Source organism: Pistacia vera, unplaced genomic scaffold (assembly GCF_008641045.1).
Source record: "Pistacia vera cultivar Batoury unplaced genomic scaffold, PisVer_v2 Contig478, whole genome shotgun sequence".
NCBI classification, from domain to species: Eukaryota; Viridiplantae; Streptophyta; class Magnoliopsida; order Sapindales; family Anacardiaceae; genus Pistacia; species Pistacia vera.
In genome coordinates, this window is record NW_022196310.1 from 914,848 (window position 1) to 929,326 (window position 14,479).

General features: G+C 38.2%; 2 protein-coding genes across 2 annotated transcripts; one reads left to right on the top strand and one right to left on the bottom strand.

The window, feature by feature from the left end:
- Positions 1 to 4,561: 4,561 nt before the first annotated feature.
- On the top strand, positions 4,562 to 9,284 carry LOC116146497 (LRR receptor-like serine/threonine-protein kinase). Its single transcript, XM_031431911.1, has 3 exons — positions 4,562 to 7,760; positions 8,063 to 8,492; positions 8,755 to 9,284. The coding sequence occupies exons 1-3, from the start codon at positions 4,901 to 4,903 to the stop codon at positions 8,822 to 8,824; spliced, it is 3,360 nt and encodes a 1,119-aa protein (XP_031287771.1). The 5' UTR covers positions 4,562 to 4,900; the 3' UTR covers positions 8,825 to 9,284.
- A 577-nt stretch (positions 9,285 to 9,861) lies between these two features.
- On the bottom strand, positions 9,862 to 14,465 carry LOC116146450 (cell division cycle protein 48 homolog). Its single transcript, XM_031431841.1, has 9 exons — positions 14,311 to 14,465; positions 13,788 to 13,953; positions 13,483 to 13,711; positions 12,638 to 13,404; positions 12,318 to 12,539; positions 11,492 to 11,563; positions 11,083 to 11,364; positions 10,555 to 10,914; positions 9,862 to 10,428 (listed from the first exon to the last, which is right to left on the bottom strand). The coding sequence occupies exons 1-9, from the start codon at positions 14,349 to 14,351 to the stop codon at positions 10,132 to 10,134; spliced, it is 2,436 nt and encodes an 811-aa protein (XP_031287701.1). The 5' UTR covers positions 14,352 to 14,465; the 3' UTR covers positions 9,862 to 10,131.
- Between the last annotated feature and the right edge of the window lie 14 nt (positions 14,466 to 14,479).

The following is a 14,479-nucleotide window of genomic DNA, read 5'->3' on the forward strand; positions in this document are numbered from 1 at the left end:
AAAGTTTGCTACATTCCAACACAAAAAATTGTGTTAGAAAATCATCAAATCGCATAATGCTACTTGTACAACGACGCAAAATATTGTGTCAATAAATTGTAACATAAAGTTTGTTGTAGAAATCTCCCAACACAAAAAATGAGTGTCAGATTGAAAAACGTAACACAATGTAAAGAACATACAATACAAGTGCCCTATATCTGTTTGTCCTACTAATGTCATGGCACGAACGATAAAAGGTGTTATCTTATTATTATTTATTCCTATTGCATGGCACTGTAGCGTCCTTCTAAGGCTTTAAGCAGTCACATCTGGGAAGCCCCTGATGCAACACAATGGTTGCGTTGTACCTGTAGGGAGCCATTGATTAATGTAATGGGTCCAAATGGTATGAGTTCTGAATCGGCCAGCAAGATGGAGTCAGCACTCAGCGGCATAGAAAGGTTACTGGCTTCAGCAAAGGTTTAGTCTCTTAAAAATAGAGAGCACTAACTGGGCATAAATAATACTATAAATTAGTTTCTTTTCTAACGTAACATTAATTAATGACTTCTTTGGAGCCGAAAGAAGAAAAGCCATAAAACCATTAACCTTGAAAGACGGGAAGAACATTCAAATAAACAAGAGAGTGCCGCTGGATGTTGAAAGCAAAAGGATGAAACGAAACCCACAAAGCCAAAAGTAAACACAAAAAACCAAAAAAAACAAAAGAAAAGAGAAATTAAACCAGGAAGGAAAGAATTAGCTTTCAAAAAGTCTGTTAATATGAAATTATTGTACAAACAAGTGGGTATAGTTTGATTAAATTATTTGGGACGTTGTATTACCGTCCAATTGTCGGGCCATTATATGATGTTGGACCAAGATGCTATATGAATCTTCTTTGTCCAAATGAAATGATCAAATAGTTGACTAACAATTTAATGAGATTATTTAATGTTTGTATTACTCGATAATTGCTCAAAAGCAAGCATGAATGAACCTTAATTTGCTTTTGCCGTTTAATAAAAATCTCAATTAAAACGTGTTATAGAGACTAAAATTTGGAATCCCATTTCAAGTCATAGGCCCCAAGAGATTCATTCGACGATTATAAAGGTTTGTTTTTTTCTTTGAATTTTTAAGTTCAAATTTTAAAACCACTTATAATAATAATATTGTAACTTATATGATCATTTAGGTTTATAGGGTGTTCAATAGATTTCGAAAATTAACTGAAATATATGTAAATTAACCCGGATACTTTGGTCATCAAAAAAATAAAAATAAAAAGATGTGGGACTATTATTAAAGAGTTGAATCATATTTAAGTCACAAGTCCTTACATGCTATTTAGGATGAATCTAAAAGATTTAAAGACCACTATATCATCTATAACATAATTATAATATTTTTCGATAGTCAAAAATCTTATCCTCGACATGTGTATATAGAAATTTGTCATCGAGTAGAAAAGAAAAAAGGAATAGGGTTTTTTTTGGGTTCCACCTTTTAAGGCTTAATACATACAAAGATGAAGTCACTATACCAATAAGGCAATACGTATGGTATCTTTTTAATTATCGTTTCCTATTGGACTTGTCCCCATCAGGCCATCACCATTGGAGCAAGATAATGTTTATTATTATTAATAATAATAATTAATTAGTAGAGGTAGCTTAATCCATCCATAACAAGCAACTAAGCAATTAAATTTGTAATTAATAAAAGCAGGAAGCAATCATCTGAACATGAACGTCACATAAAAAAAACAAAAAAAGCCATGTGCTATAGGCTGCTTCCTCATTTATGTTATAATTAATGGTGGAGATTGCTTAACTAAATCATGTTATATCATGCCATTTATTAAAAAATTCAACATTGTTTTATTTATAACCAAGGTGTTCGGACCAATTTATGCGTATTTCAATTAATCCTCAAGGCCCGTTAAATATTCTACAAACTTAATATTCCAGGTAAACCACATATGTAATACGTGGTCTCAGAGTAGTTTAAACTCAGCAAATCAATGAAGAGAGTAAACCTTCTTGACCAACAAACCAAAAATTCAACATTGTTCTATCCTCGTTGAATTATCACCCTAAACAAATTAATGTATATATCAATTTCAAGAACATAGTCATAGATTTGAATACCCTTTTTGATTGATTTTACATGCTTATAATTGAGATATATATATATCTATATTGTTTGCCTATCTCTGTAATACCATGTGATCAACTTTAAGTGAAAAATTAAACTTTTTTAACGAATTGATAAAAAGTATATCAACATTTCACTACTGTGCTTCAGATTCATGTTATCTCAGCCTCAATTCATTAATCAGACAAAGAAAGTGACCCATCACTTGCTTATGTTACAAGAAAGAACCATGGAAAATGAAATAAATAGGATGAAAAAGAAATAAATTAATCCCCTAAAATATGATAAATTAATACAAATTATTTTGACGTTAACTTTTAGGTATCAAAACAAACAGTAAAAAGACAATTTAGTAATATTTACGAACTTTAATTGTGTAAATTTTAATAACTTATTAATAATTCATTAACAAAAAATAAAATTATGTTATTTCTAAAACTTGAAGAGAATTTATTTTCATTTTATTATATATTAGGGGGTCTTAGTTTTTAACCCAAATAGGGATCGAAGATCTTTTGTATTTTGGTTGTTTTGATTTGATGTGGCATATATGATTTAAAGAAAGAAGATCCCCAAGTGGCCATATTACACATGATGTGCCAGTGAATATACATAGCAAAAACGACCATTCATTTACAATACACATATTGGATTCCTATACAAATAATAATAAACACTTGTGCCAATCTCCTTCATTGTTTCTCTCACTTTTATTGCCGACAATTTGGTTTCCAATCATCTCCAAAGCCTAACACTACTAACTTGTTGAAGGTTTCAGATATGAAGATTTCAGTGCATTCTAAGTACAACAACTTAAATATGCATTAATTTCATTTTAAGATAGAAATTAAAGTGAAAATAATAGTATTTTTGTTACAAACCTTGTTAATAACACTTTAATAAACCCTCCTGATGGGTTGACTTGGGTTGACTTGATGGTTAAGAATGTTTGTTCTTTTTATTGATTTTTTGGATTCAAATCATTTTAAGACTATCTATCATATTTGTGATTTATCTAGAATATTGAGCTTGTAAAATATTTAATAGATCTCAAAAATTAATTAAGATGTATACAAACTGACTCAAACATCTTGACCATTAATTTTGATTTGGGTAAATATTTTATGAATTGGTTATGTGGCTATAGAAGTAGAAGAGGAGAAATAATTGAGTTATAGTGATATACAGAAAGGTGATACGTGGAGGGAATTTATAGGGAACCCCTCTACCTCTAGGCTCTAACTCTAATTTTGATGGGTTATGTTATGTGTCTTCTTCTCGGCTTCCTCTTCTGCCATTGCTTTAAAAGCTGTCCTACACCATGGCTGGATTGGCATTGGTCCCTTTTCATCAATTCAATTAAAAGCAAATTTAACCTCTCTGTCATGTGCAAATCCCTTACCATCTCGTGCTTAGATTCCTCCCCCCACAGAAATTAATTCAATTACACAACACCAGTGTCACGTCACGAGGCAGGCAATACGTTTACCCTCCTTAATTATTTATAATATCATCATCATCAACCAACCAATCATATTGTTTAGCAGGACATCACGTGATGCCCTTTTATTTAATGGGATTTTGCCATGGTGCTATTAATATTTGATTTTTCATTTCAAATGTCTATGTCTATGTACAGAATTTGATTGGTGGTGTTTAAGATTCAAATAAATAAACTATGAAACGAATTCATGTACATGTACAAAGGACTTTGTCATAGATCAATCTAACAATCAAACAAATGGGATTCATTCATATACATATGGGTCCATTTCATTAATAATAAGAAAATTTGATTTAGATCTGAATCTGAATAAGGACTAGGTCTGGTTTGTTTTGGATATGAATATGTACTTAAGAATTTGGATCCAAATACCTCCCCAATCAATACGTGACAGAGCTACTACCCTGCCTCTGCCTCCTACTGCAGCTTTATTCTTTTGCTTGCAATCTATTTGTGTGTAAAAATGTCTTTAAAAGGGAGTTTTGGACTTTTTTAAATTCAATTTGTCAAATGCAGCTTTACGATGAATAATTCCTCAAAACTTATTATAAATAATCTTATGATATATAACTGAAAACTAATCAAATTTCATAGCCCAGTTAGCAAATCCACCATTTGAAATATTAATAATATAAACACAGATTCCTTGATAGTAATTGGGATTTGGGCAAACAAGGACAAGGAGCAACTAGTAATATCAGCAAATGAGTAGTGGCAAACTAGTAAATTTATATATTTAGTGTGTTTGTTGTGTTTGTTTCTAAGAAAAATCCAAAAGAAAATCCAGGGCGAAACACATGGCCAGATAAAGAGACTGAAAAAAAAAAAAAAGAAAAAAAAAAAAAGAAATTGCAGACAAAAGTCACTTACCCACCAGGCCACCACCCATCCTTCTCTCTTTTCTACACATTCAAATTAAAAAAACAGTTAAATCTGCTCCTTTCCCACCATCCCTTCTTCTTCACCATAAACAAATGTTTAAAACACCCCATCTAAAGTTCCATTTCTCTCTGCACAAACACCATGGCCTAGCTGTTTCTTGGATCCGGAGATTCTGGGTTTCTTTCACATTAGTTTATACGTTTTACATTTTTATTTTTATTTTTAAATATAATACTCATAGCCCACCAGACATGATTTGCTTTCTCTTATTGTTATTGTATTTGTCCTTCCCTAGGCTCCCTCAATTCCTCCCTCCCTCCCTCCCTCCGTCTCGTTTTGTGTTGTTCTTCTCATTGGAGTTTGTAGCTTAGGATGGCTGTAATGCCTGTATATCCATGGACCCTTTTCTCTTCTCTAATCCTTTGTTTTTCCATTTTATTTCACTTCCCTTTCACACCTCTCGCCGTTAATCAACAAGGTGAAGCTCTTCTTTCATGGAAGGGAACCTGGAAGGGAGCCCTCCATGAGTTAAGTAATTGGAATTCCCATGATGAAACTCCATGTGGGTGGTTTGGAGTTCTTTGCAACTTCAACAATGATGTTGTGGAATTGAATTTGCGGTACGTTGACTTGTTCGGAAACGTTCCCTCTAATTTCACCTCGTTATTGACCTTGAATAAGTTCGTTCTATCCGGAGCGAATCTCACTGGTTCCATCCCAAAACAGATTGCTTCTCTTACACAATTGAATTACCTAGACTTGAGTGAAAATGCCTTAACCGGCGAAATCCCAAGTGAGATTTGCAGCTTGATGAACATTGAAGAACTCCATCTCAACTCCAATCAACTCAAGGGTGCCATCCCAGTTCAAATTGGGAACCTCACGAGCTTAAAGCAGCTAATATTGTATGACAATCAACTCAGCGATGGAATTCCAAGTTCAATCGGGAAATTGAAGAATCTTGAAGCGATTAGAGCCGGTGGAAACAAGAACCTTGGAGGCTCATTGCCAGAAGAAATTGGTAACTGCACCAATTTGGTAATGATAGGCCTTGCAGAAACGAGCATTTCAGGCTTCCTTCCACCGAGCCTTGGCCTTCTGAAAAAACTCCAAACAATTGCCATCTACACAGCTCTTCTTTCAGGCCAAATCCCACCAGAAATAGGTGATTGCACTGAGCTTCAATACCTTTACTTATACGAAAACTCCCTTACTGGATCAATACCCAGCAAACTCGGCAAACTTAAAAATCTTGTCAGCTTGTTTCTCTGGCAAAACAACCTCGTTGGAGTCATTCCTCCAGAGCTTGGCAACTGCAATCAATTAGTTATAATCGACGTGTCGATGAATTCATTAACCGGAAGCATGCCCCAATCATTTGGCAATCTCACCGAATTGCAGGAACTCCAACTCAGTGTCAATCAACTCTCGGGCGAAATTCCGGCTCAAATTGGAAACTGTCGGAAGCTCACTCACATCGAGCTGGACAACAATCAGATAACAGGTGCTATTCCTTCTGAGTTGGGCAATTTATCAAATTTAACTCTTCTATTTCTCTGGCGCAACAAGCTTGAAGGTGAGATACCTCCCTCCATTTCCAACTGCCAAAACCTGGAAGCCATTGATTTTTCTCAAAACGGATTAACGGGTCCCATTCCCGGAGGAATCTTCCAGCTTAAGAAACTCAACAAACTCTTACTTCTCTCCAACAATCTCTCTGGTGTTATCCCGTCAGAGATTGGAAACTGCTCGTCTTTGATTCGTTTCCGTGCCAGTAATAATAAGTTGACAGGATTCATTCCTCCGGAGACGGGGAATTTGAAGAATTTGAACTTCTTAGATATCGGCTGGAACCGGTTGACCGGAATAATACCGGGAGAACTATCTGGGTGCGGGAATTTGACTTTTCTTGACTTGCATTCAAATTCGATTGCTGGAAACTTGCCGACAAGTTTAAGTCAGCTTGTTTCATTGCAATTTGTTGATTTTTCGGATAACTTGATTGAAGGGACATTGAGTCCGAATCTCGGATCGCTGAGTTCACTCACCAAACTCGTTTTGAGTAAGAACAGGTTATCAGGTTCCATCCCGAGTCAACTCGGTTCGTGTGTAAAGCTACAGTTACTAGACCTTGGTAGTAACCAGCTTTCAGGGAGCATCCCGGCGAGTCTGGGGAAGATTCCGGCCCTTGAAATTGCTCTCAATCTGAGCTGCAACCAGCTTTCCGGCGAGATTCCTTCAGAACTTGCGGGGTTGGACAAGCTCGGGGTTCTCGACATATCGCACAATCAGCTGACTGGTGACCTTCATTTTCTGGCGGAGTTGGAAAATCTCGTAGTGCTTAATGTCTCGCACAACACCCTTTCGGGGCGCGTGCCGGACACGCCATTCTTCGCAAAGCTGCCGCTCAGCGTCCTCGAAGGAAACCCTGCACTCTGCTTCTCAGGCAACCAGTGCGCCGATTCCTCTTCAGACAGAAATGGTAGCGCGTCCAAACACGCGACGGCAGCGAGTGTCGCCATGGTGGTACTTCTTTGCGCCGCGTGTGCGCTGCTTCTGGCGGCGCTTTACATCATCATGGGACCGACATTGCGGGGCTTTGTTGGGTCCCGCGACAACGATGGTGATGAGGACGTGGAATTGGGCCCACCTTGGGAGCTGACACTGTACAACAAACTCGACTTGTCAATTACTGACGTAGTAAAAAGCCTTACAGCTGGAAACATCGTTGGCCGCGGCCGAACCGGTGTCGTTTACAAAGTGACTCTTCCTTCAGGATTAACGGTTGCAGTCAAAAGGTTTCGGGCATCGGATAAAATATCCACAGGGGCATTTTCGTCCGAGATTGCCACATTGGCAAGAATCCGACACCGAAATATCGTTAGACTATTGGGGTGGGGAGCCAACAGAAAAACAAAACTGTTATTCTACGACTACATGACAAACGGGACATTAGGCGCGCTGTTACACGACGGGGAGTGCGGTGGACCATTGGAGTGGGACACACGGTTCAAGATAGCATTGGGTGTGGCCGAGGGGCTAAGTTACTTACATCACGACTGCGTACCGGCAATCTTGCACCGAGACGTGAAAGTGCACAATATTTTGTTAGGGGAGCGATACGAGTCGTGTTTGGCGGATTTTGGGTTAGCGAGATTGGTTGAGGATGATAACGGAGGTTCATTTTCGGCGAACCCACAATTCGCTGGGTCCTACGGCTACATTGCCCCGGGTGAGTTTTCATTTTCACTTTTCAGCCATCGTTTTCATAGTGATTTATTATCATTACGGTTCTTTTTTAATAACAGTAATGGTAGTGACAGTTAAACCAGTTGGTTATATGATTTTCATTTTGGTGTATGAACTAATTTACTTGGTTCAGCTAACACGTTTTTTATTTGACATGAAGCTAAGCTTTCCAATTTGGTATCATTACGTGGCATTAGATCTCTAATCTCGGGGATAAGACAAATGCGTAATTATATTATAACTATTTCTTAGGTTTGTTTGATTGTTGCTCAATGATTCTTGCAGAATATGCCAACATGATGAAAATCAGTGAAAAAAGCGATGTGTATAGCTATGGAGTAGTGCTTTTAGAGATCATAACTGGGAAAAAACCGGTGGATCCATCATTCCCTGATGGGCAACACGTAATACAATGGGTTCGAGACCATCTAAAGAGCAAAAAAGACCCAGTTGAAATTCTTGATCCTAAACTACAAGGCTATCCAGACACTCAGGTACAAGAAATGCTGCAAGCATTAGGAATCGCCTTGCTCTGTACTAGCAATCGTGGAGAAGATCGTCCGACGATGAAAGATGTGGCGGCATTATTAAGGGAAATTCGACAAGAACCTCCCACAGGAAGCGAGGCCCACAAGCCCACCAGCAATGTTTCAAAAAAGATGGATCAAGCTCCAACATCTTCAGTTACCCCGGCGCAATTGTTGCTGGTTCAAGGATCTTCTCATTGCTCTCTTGCTTAGTCATCTTCTTCATCAGCTAGTTATATCTCAGGANCAAGCATTAGGAATCGCCTTGCTCTGTACTAGCAATCGTGGAGAAGATCGTCCGACGATGAAAGATGTGGCGGCATTATTAAGGGAAATTCGACAAGAACCTGCCACAGGAAGCGAGGCCCACAAGCACACCAGCAATGTTTCAAAAAAGATGGATCAAGCTCCAACATCTTCAGTGACCCCGGAGCAATTGTTGCTGGTTCAAGGATCTTCTCATTGCTCTCTTGCTTATTCATCTTCTTCATCAGCTAGTTATATCTCAAGAAAGCAATAACTGTGTCATTATTATGGAGTAATGATGAAAATTTAAAATTTTAATTATTCTAATATAAATTGTTTGTTAGGAATAGGAGGAGTTATAAAGGGCATGGTGATGATTAGGTATTTGTAAAAAGGTAGCAAGGATCAACCGATGACAAGATGGCAACATCAATGTATAGCAAGTTGAGTTTATTATTGGCAGTGCCTGGAGCTATTATTTCTGAAACTATAAGTTGCTTAATTTTAATGTCAAAAGCAAATGGCATTTTCAATTGAAAAAGGAGGTGAAACAGCCAACTGTTGCTTGAATGGACATGAAAGAGAAAGGGAAAGGAATGGATGTATGGCTATGGGGAAATGTGTGTAATGATTGGGTTTCCATCACCATCGTTCATTTTTAATTTAAAGGATCAGAAGAAACTTCCATGGAGCCATCAAAGGCCCCTCCCCCCACGTGAAAGATCGACATAAAACATACAGGAATCAACCCACGCAATGCCCATCCAACGCCCTAAAAACTAAACCGTCCTTATCCCTTTCAATATCAACCAATGTATCAGTACAGTTAGCACTAGAAACTGTTAAATAGGTGCAAATAATTTTACATGGAATTCTTATAATTGAACAAAGAAATTAGCATGTTATTTTCCCGGCAAGATGAAGAACACCAACGCTTAGTTTTGGTGATGACATTTAAACAACTGATGAAGAAGCATTAATGCTCATGATGACATTAGGGAATGAGCAAACATCAATGTGTTTCTTAATTAGACTATTGTTACGTCTGGCTGGACAGACCACATCTCATTATCAAACAACTAGCACCACAGCTATATATCTCATCCTTTCATTATTGGTACCCTCCATGGATTCAGTCTATATACGACACAGCCAAAGTTGCAAAAATAAGACTTAAATACTGCTTGTAAATAACCACTGCTCGTAAATAACCGGTAAAGAAACAAGAAAACTACTAATTCATCGGCTAATAAATTCCCACCAAAGTCATAAAGGTTTCTTTTACCCAACATAATGACAGAAGAAACGCCATACCAAGTCCAAAATCATATATATAAATATGTCTATATGTATAGATATTATACAACGATGTTAAAGCCTTCCTCACACATCAAAACTCGATTCCATATCTATCCACACTGGATCTTATATGAGAAACTACTTAAATGACGATAAAATGGAAAATAAAGCACCAGATCCGAAAATTACTAAGCAAAATAAACATGTGTTCTCATGGCAGTATATCTATCTTCTGCCCTACTTCTATATGCTGCAGTATCTTGATGTCACAAGGGTGTTAGTTCAGTTATAAAGATCATCATCATCTGCAGCAGCAGTAACTGTAGAGAATGTGTCTGAAGCACCTGTGGCAGCATTCGCTGTTCGATCGGGAAACCGGAACTCGGATCCAATTCCACGAGATTGCTGTAAAGTCTGTGCAAAGAGCTGATACTTCCGGATGTCTGCATCACTGACACTCCGGCGTGCATACTTCATTGACTCCTCAAAGTGTGCCGCTTTAATCTCAGGGACATCATCAATATCATCTTCTTCCATGGCCTCAGGATTCTCACTCTTCCTCCTCTCCCTCTCAATATCCTGTCATTCCCAAAGATCACAAATCAGATACGAATTGAGGAATTGAAACGAGTAAAAAGAACAGGTTCGAAATATAATTTTGGTGAACCATGAGTACATGCTTCAAAAAAAGAGAAATTCTCTTACCTTCTCAATATTTTCTCTTATAGCATATTTGCAGGCACGCTGACATATTTCAGTAATATCTGCACCACTAAAACCATGGGTATAACGTGCAAGAGCTACTAAGTCAACATCACGAGAGACAGGCGACTTTCGCAAACATGCTTTAAATATCTGAAGACGGGAAGCCTCATCTGGCAGAGGAATATAAATTAATTGGTCCAGACGTCCAGGCCTGAGCAATGCTGGGTCAATAATGTCTGGCCTGTTGGTAGCACCTATGATGAAAACTGTTTTTTTCGCTGTCATCCCATCCATTTCAGTCAGTAGTTGATTCAAGACTCTATCAGCAGCACCACCAGCATCTCCAACAGAACTTCCACGCTGAAAGTTGGACGAAAAGCCAAACATAAATGTCATTCAGAACAGTTAATAGAAGAAAAAAAGTGACTAATGAATTCTGTGTTGCTGTAAGCATTCAGAGGGAAATAGGGTGGAGAATCACAACTAGATTAGGTGCACCATTTGTCGAAGGCCAAGACAGATATGTACCTGCGTAGCAATAGAATCGAGTTCATCAAAGAATAGTACACATGGAGCTGACTGCCGCGCTTTGTCAAAAATCTCCCGTACATTTGCTTCACTTTCTCCAAACCACATTGTTAGCAACTCAGGTCCTTTGACACTTATGAAGTTAGCCTGACACTCATTGGCAATAGCTTTTGCAAGAAGGGTTTTACCACAGCCAGGAGGTCCATAGAAGAGAACACCCTTAGAAGGTGACATGCCAAATTTCTCAAATTTCTCAGGATGCTCCACTGGATATTGTACAGTCTGCCCCCAAAATATTAGTCACATGAGAGAAATATGACGAGTGGATAAAATAAAAACAAGGGGAAAACTAGTCTGCATATAAAACTTATTCATAAAGATAATATTAACTTGGGGACAAATTACAAACCTCTTGAAGCTCTCTCTTAACATTTTCCAACCCACCAATATCCTCCCATGAGACATTAGGAACCTCCACAACCTACAAATCAAGAATATGCATTTGTTATTCTCAGCAATCATTTAGTAGTTCTAAAAAATATGCCAGAAAAATCAATCAGAAAGACATGACAAAGATATTTTTAGGTAAGAATATGATAGGAACCCACCCCAACAACTCAAACAATTGGGTTGGGTCATGGGTCTTTCATGGGCTTGGGTAGAACTCTCCTTAGAAAACCAGCTTGCCAAGGGAGGGTGTCCAAGCCCTTATAACCCACATGCCACCCCTTTCCCTTCCAATGTGGGATCCTAACGTTCCACCATGTAGGCGACGTCCACGTGGGCGTAGGAACCTGGCTCTGATACCAATTAATAGGAACCCACCCCAACAACTCAAACAATTGGGTTGAGCCATGAGTCTTTCATGAGCTTGGGTAGAACTCTCCTTGGAAAACCAATTTGCCAAGGGAGGGTGCCCAAGCTCTTATAACCCACATGCCCACCCCTTTTCCTTCCAATGTGGGATCCTAACATTAATATAATGACTTGACAGATAAATGCATAAAACCATGCACTGCAAGCAGATTATAAAAGCGCTAACAACTTCCATTAAAAACTAGTATTTTGTAAATGTGATTGCACATATTTTTCCACAAGTTAAAAACTTTCTCAAAAAGATTATTCAACCAGAGTATTTTCTCTTCTGACAACCAAAAAGGTCATTGAAGGCCAAACAACACCGATTTGCATTAATTAGGTACATTATGACAAAAAAGAAGAAAAAAAAAACTTACAGTTTCACGCAAGGCTGATGGGTTTGAGATCCCCAATGCAGTTAGGAAGTGTTCGTTAGTTACAGCCATTGAATTCAACACCTCAGCATCAATTGTCTCATCCTCTAAGTCAATGACATCCATTTTCTCCCGGATACACTGAAGGGCCGATTCAGTACAGAGAGCAGCAAGATCTGCTCCCACATAACCATGGGTATCTCTTGCAACTCTTTCAAGATCAACCTAAAACATGCCATCAAATAAGAATGTGACTATACTAAAGAAAAAAGACATAAAATGATTTATAAAAGACAATGAGATGAAGCAGATAAGAGTCCTACATCTTCAGCAAGCTTCATGTTTCTTGTGTGGATTCGGAGAACTTCCAATCTTCCAACTTCATCAGGAACACCTATGTCAATCTCTCGATCAAATCTCCCAAATCTCCTCAAAGCAGGATCAATGCTATTTGGCCTATTTGTGGCTCCCATAACAATCACATGAACCCGGGACTTAAGGCCATCCATTAGAGTTAGAAGCTGGGACACTATACGCCTCTCCACTTCACCATGTGTCTTTTCCCTCTTTGGAGCTATGGAATCTAATTCATCAATAAATATGATCGCTGGGGCATTCTTTTCTGCTTCTTCAAATGCCTTCCTCAAGTTGCTTTCACTCTCACCAGCCAACTTTGACATTATTTCAGGTCCATTAATCAAAAAGAAGAAAGCACCTGTCTCATTAGCAACAGCTCTTGCAATCAAGGTTTTTCCAGAACCAGGTGGCCCGTAAAGCAAGATTCCCTTTGGGGGTTTCACACCAATTGATTTGAAGAGCTGAGGGTGTCTGAGAGGAAGTTCTACAAGCTCACGAATTTGAGCCATTTGCTTCCTAACACCGCCGACATCATCATAGCCTATTTCATTTAACCTCTCCTCATCCTCACGTTTGATGGGTTCCCCTTCACAGAAGATTTCAGTATCTGGTGCAACAACACAGTACTCCCCAGGGTCCGCCTCAATTACTTTAAACTCAACACTTCGCATTCCGCCCCTGACCAGGAAAAAGTCACCCTTTCTCACAGGCCGGTAAGATTCCAAGAAGTATGCTGTTGAAACAGGAAGAAATAATTAATAAAAACAGGATAGAATGAGACTGTTAGTGATGAATAAAGAATGACACTTACGCTTTAAATATGCATCAAATAAGTTGCCAGTTACACCCTCAATTGTATCATCAATGGGAAGGATATGAACCCGTCTCCCATATTTCACATCAGGGCACTGATGAACAGATACGACATCTCCAAGGCGAACTCTAAGATTAGAACGTACAACTTTGTTCATTCTCACTTTTGGTTCTTCACATTGTTCATCAGCAAGAACAATGCAAACAGTGTCTTTTCTTTTCTTTCCCTGCATAACAAAAAGAGCATTATAAATTCTCAAAAGAACACCCCCTCTTAGCAGCTAACTAGAAGGATAAAGCTACCTTAATCAAAACAGTGTCTCCTCGAAAAAACTGAAGCTTTTCCATGGTCGTAGGGTGCATGGAAATCACAGAATTGTCATCATTGACAGCTTCATCAACAACAAGACGGTTGGGAGACTTCTTGCGCTCCAGGATTGCGGTGGAAAAATCTTTCTTATCACTTTTCCTATTAGGAAGAAGTAATAATTAAAATTTAAAAAAAAAAACCGCCATGGAAGAGGAACACAGCATTCAACATATAGCTTTTAAGATGAAAAAGTTCACACTTCTACTGATCAACCCATGTTAAAGAAACGCAAAATTTATATAATTCAAACAGATATTCCCTAAAACCCTAACCTAACCCCAGAACAAATAAAAACAGAGCTTAACACCCTCGAATCAACAAATTATGTATAACACTGATTACTTCAAATAAAATCTAAACTTTCACAAGACAAGGTAAAACCGATACTCACAAAATTCCAGGAAGGCATAAATAAATTTGGAACAGAAAAGACAAAATAAAAAATCTAATACGTACGGGTTTGAAGAAGAAGATGGTTGGGCACTAGGATCAGCCATTGCTTTTGAATTTTGATTTTCTTAAGCTTCCAAGTTTCTTTCTCTCTTTCTGTAATTGGATTCTTCTAAATCAAAACTTACAGCTGATAAAGTAAGCGATCGGTGTGGGCTTGGCGGTTTATATAAGA

Bases quoted from the DNA above. Each gene is read 5' to 3' on its own strand.
- LOC116146497 (XM_031431911.1), top strand. From the start codon at position 4,901: ATGGCTGTAATGCCTGTATATCCATGGACCCTTTTCTCTTCTCTAATC. The intron at 7,761-8,062 runs GTGAGTTTTCAT...TGATTCTTGCAG, and splicing joins CTACGGCTACATTGCCCCGG to AATATGCCAACATGATGAAA. The intron at 8,493-8,754 runs ATCTTCTCATTG...GTTGCTGGTTCA, and splicing joins CAATTGTTGCTGGTTCAAGG to AGGATCTTCTCATTGCTCTC.
- LOC116146450 (XM_031431841.1), bottom strand. From the start codon at position 14,351: ATGGCTGATCCTAGTGCCCAACCATCTTCTTCTTCAAACCC. The intron at 13,954-14,310 runs GTACGTATTAGA...TCTTCCTAATAG, and splicing joins CCATCTTCTTCTTCAAACCC to GAAAAGTGATAAGAAAGATT. The intron at 10,429-10,554 runs GTAAGAGAATTT...TGGGAATGACAG, and splicing joins TAAGAGAAAATATTGAGAAG to GATATTGAGAGGGAGAGGAG.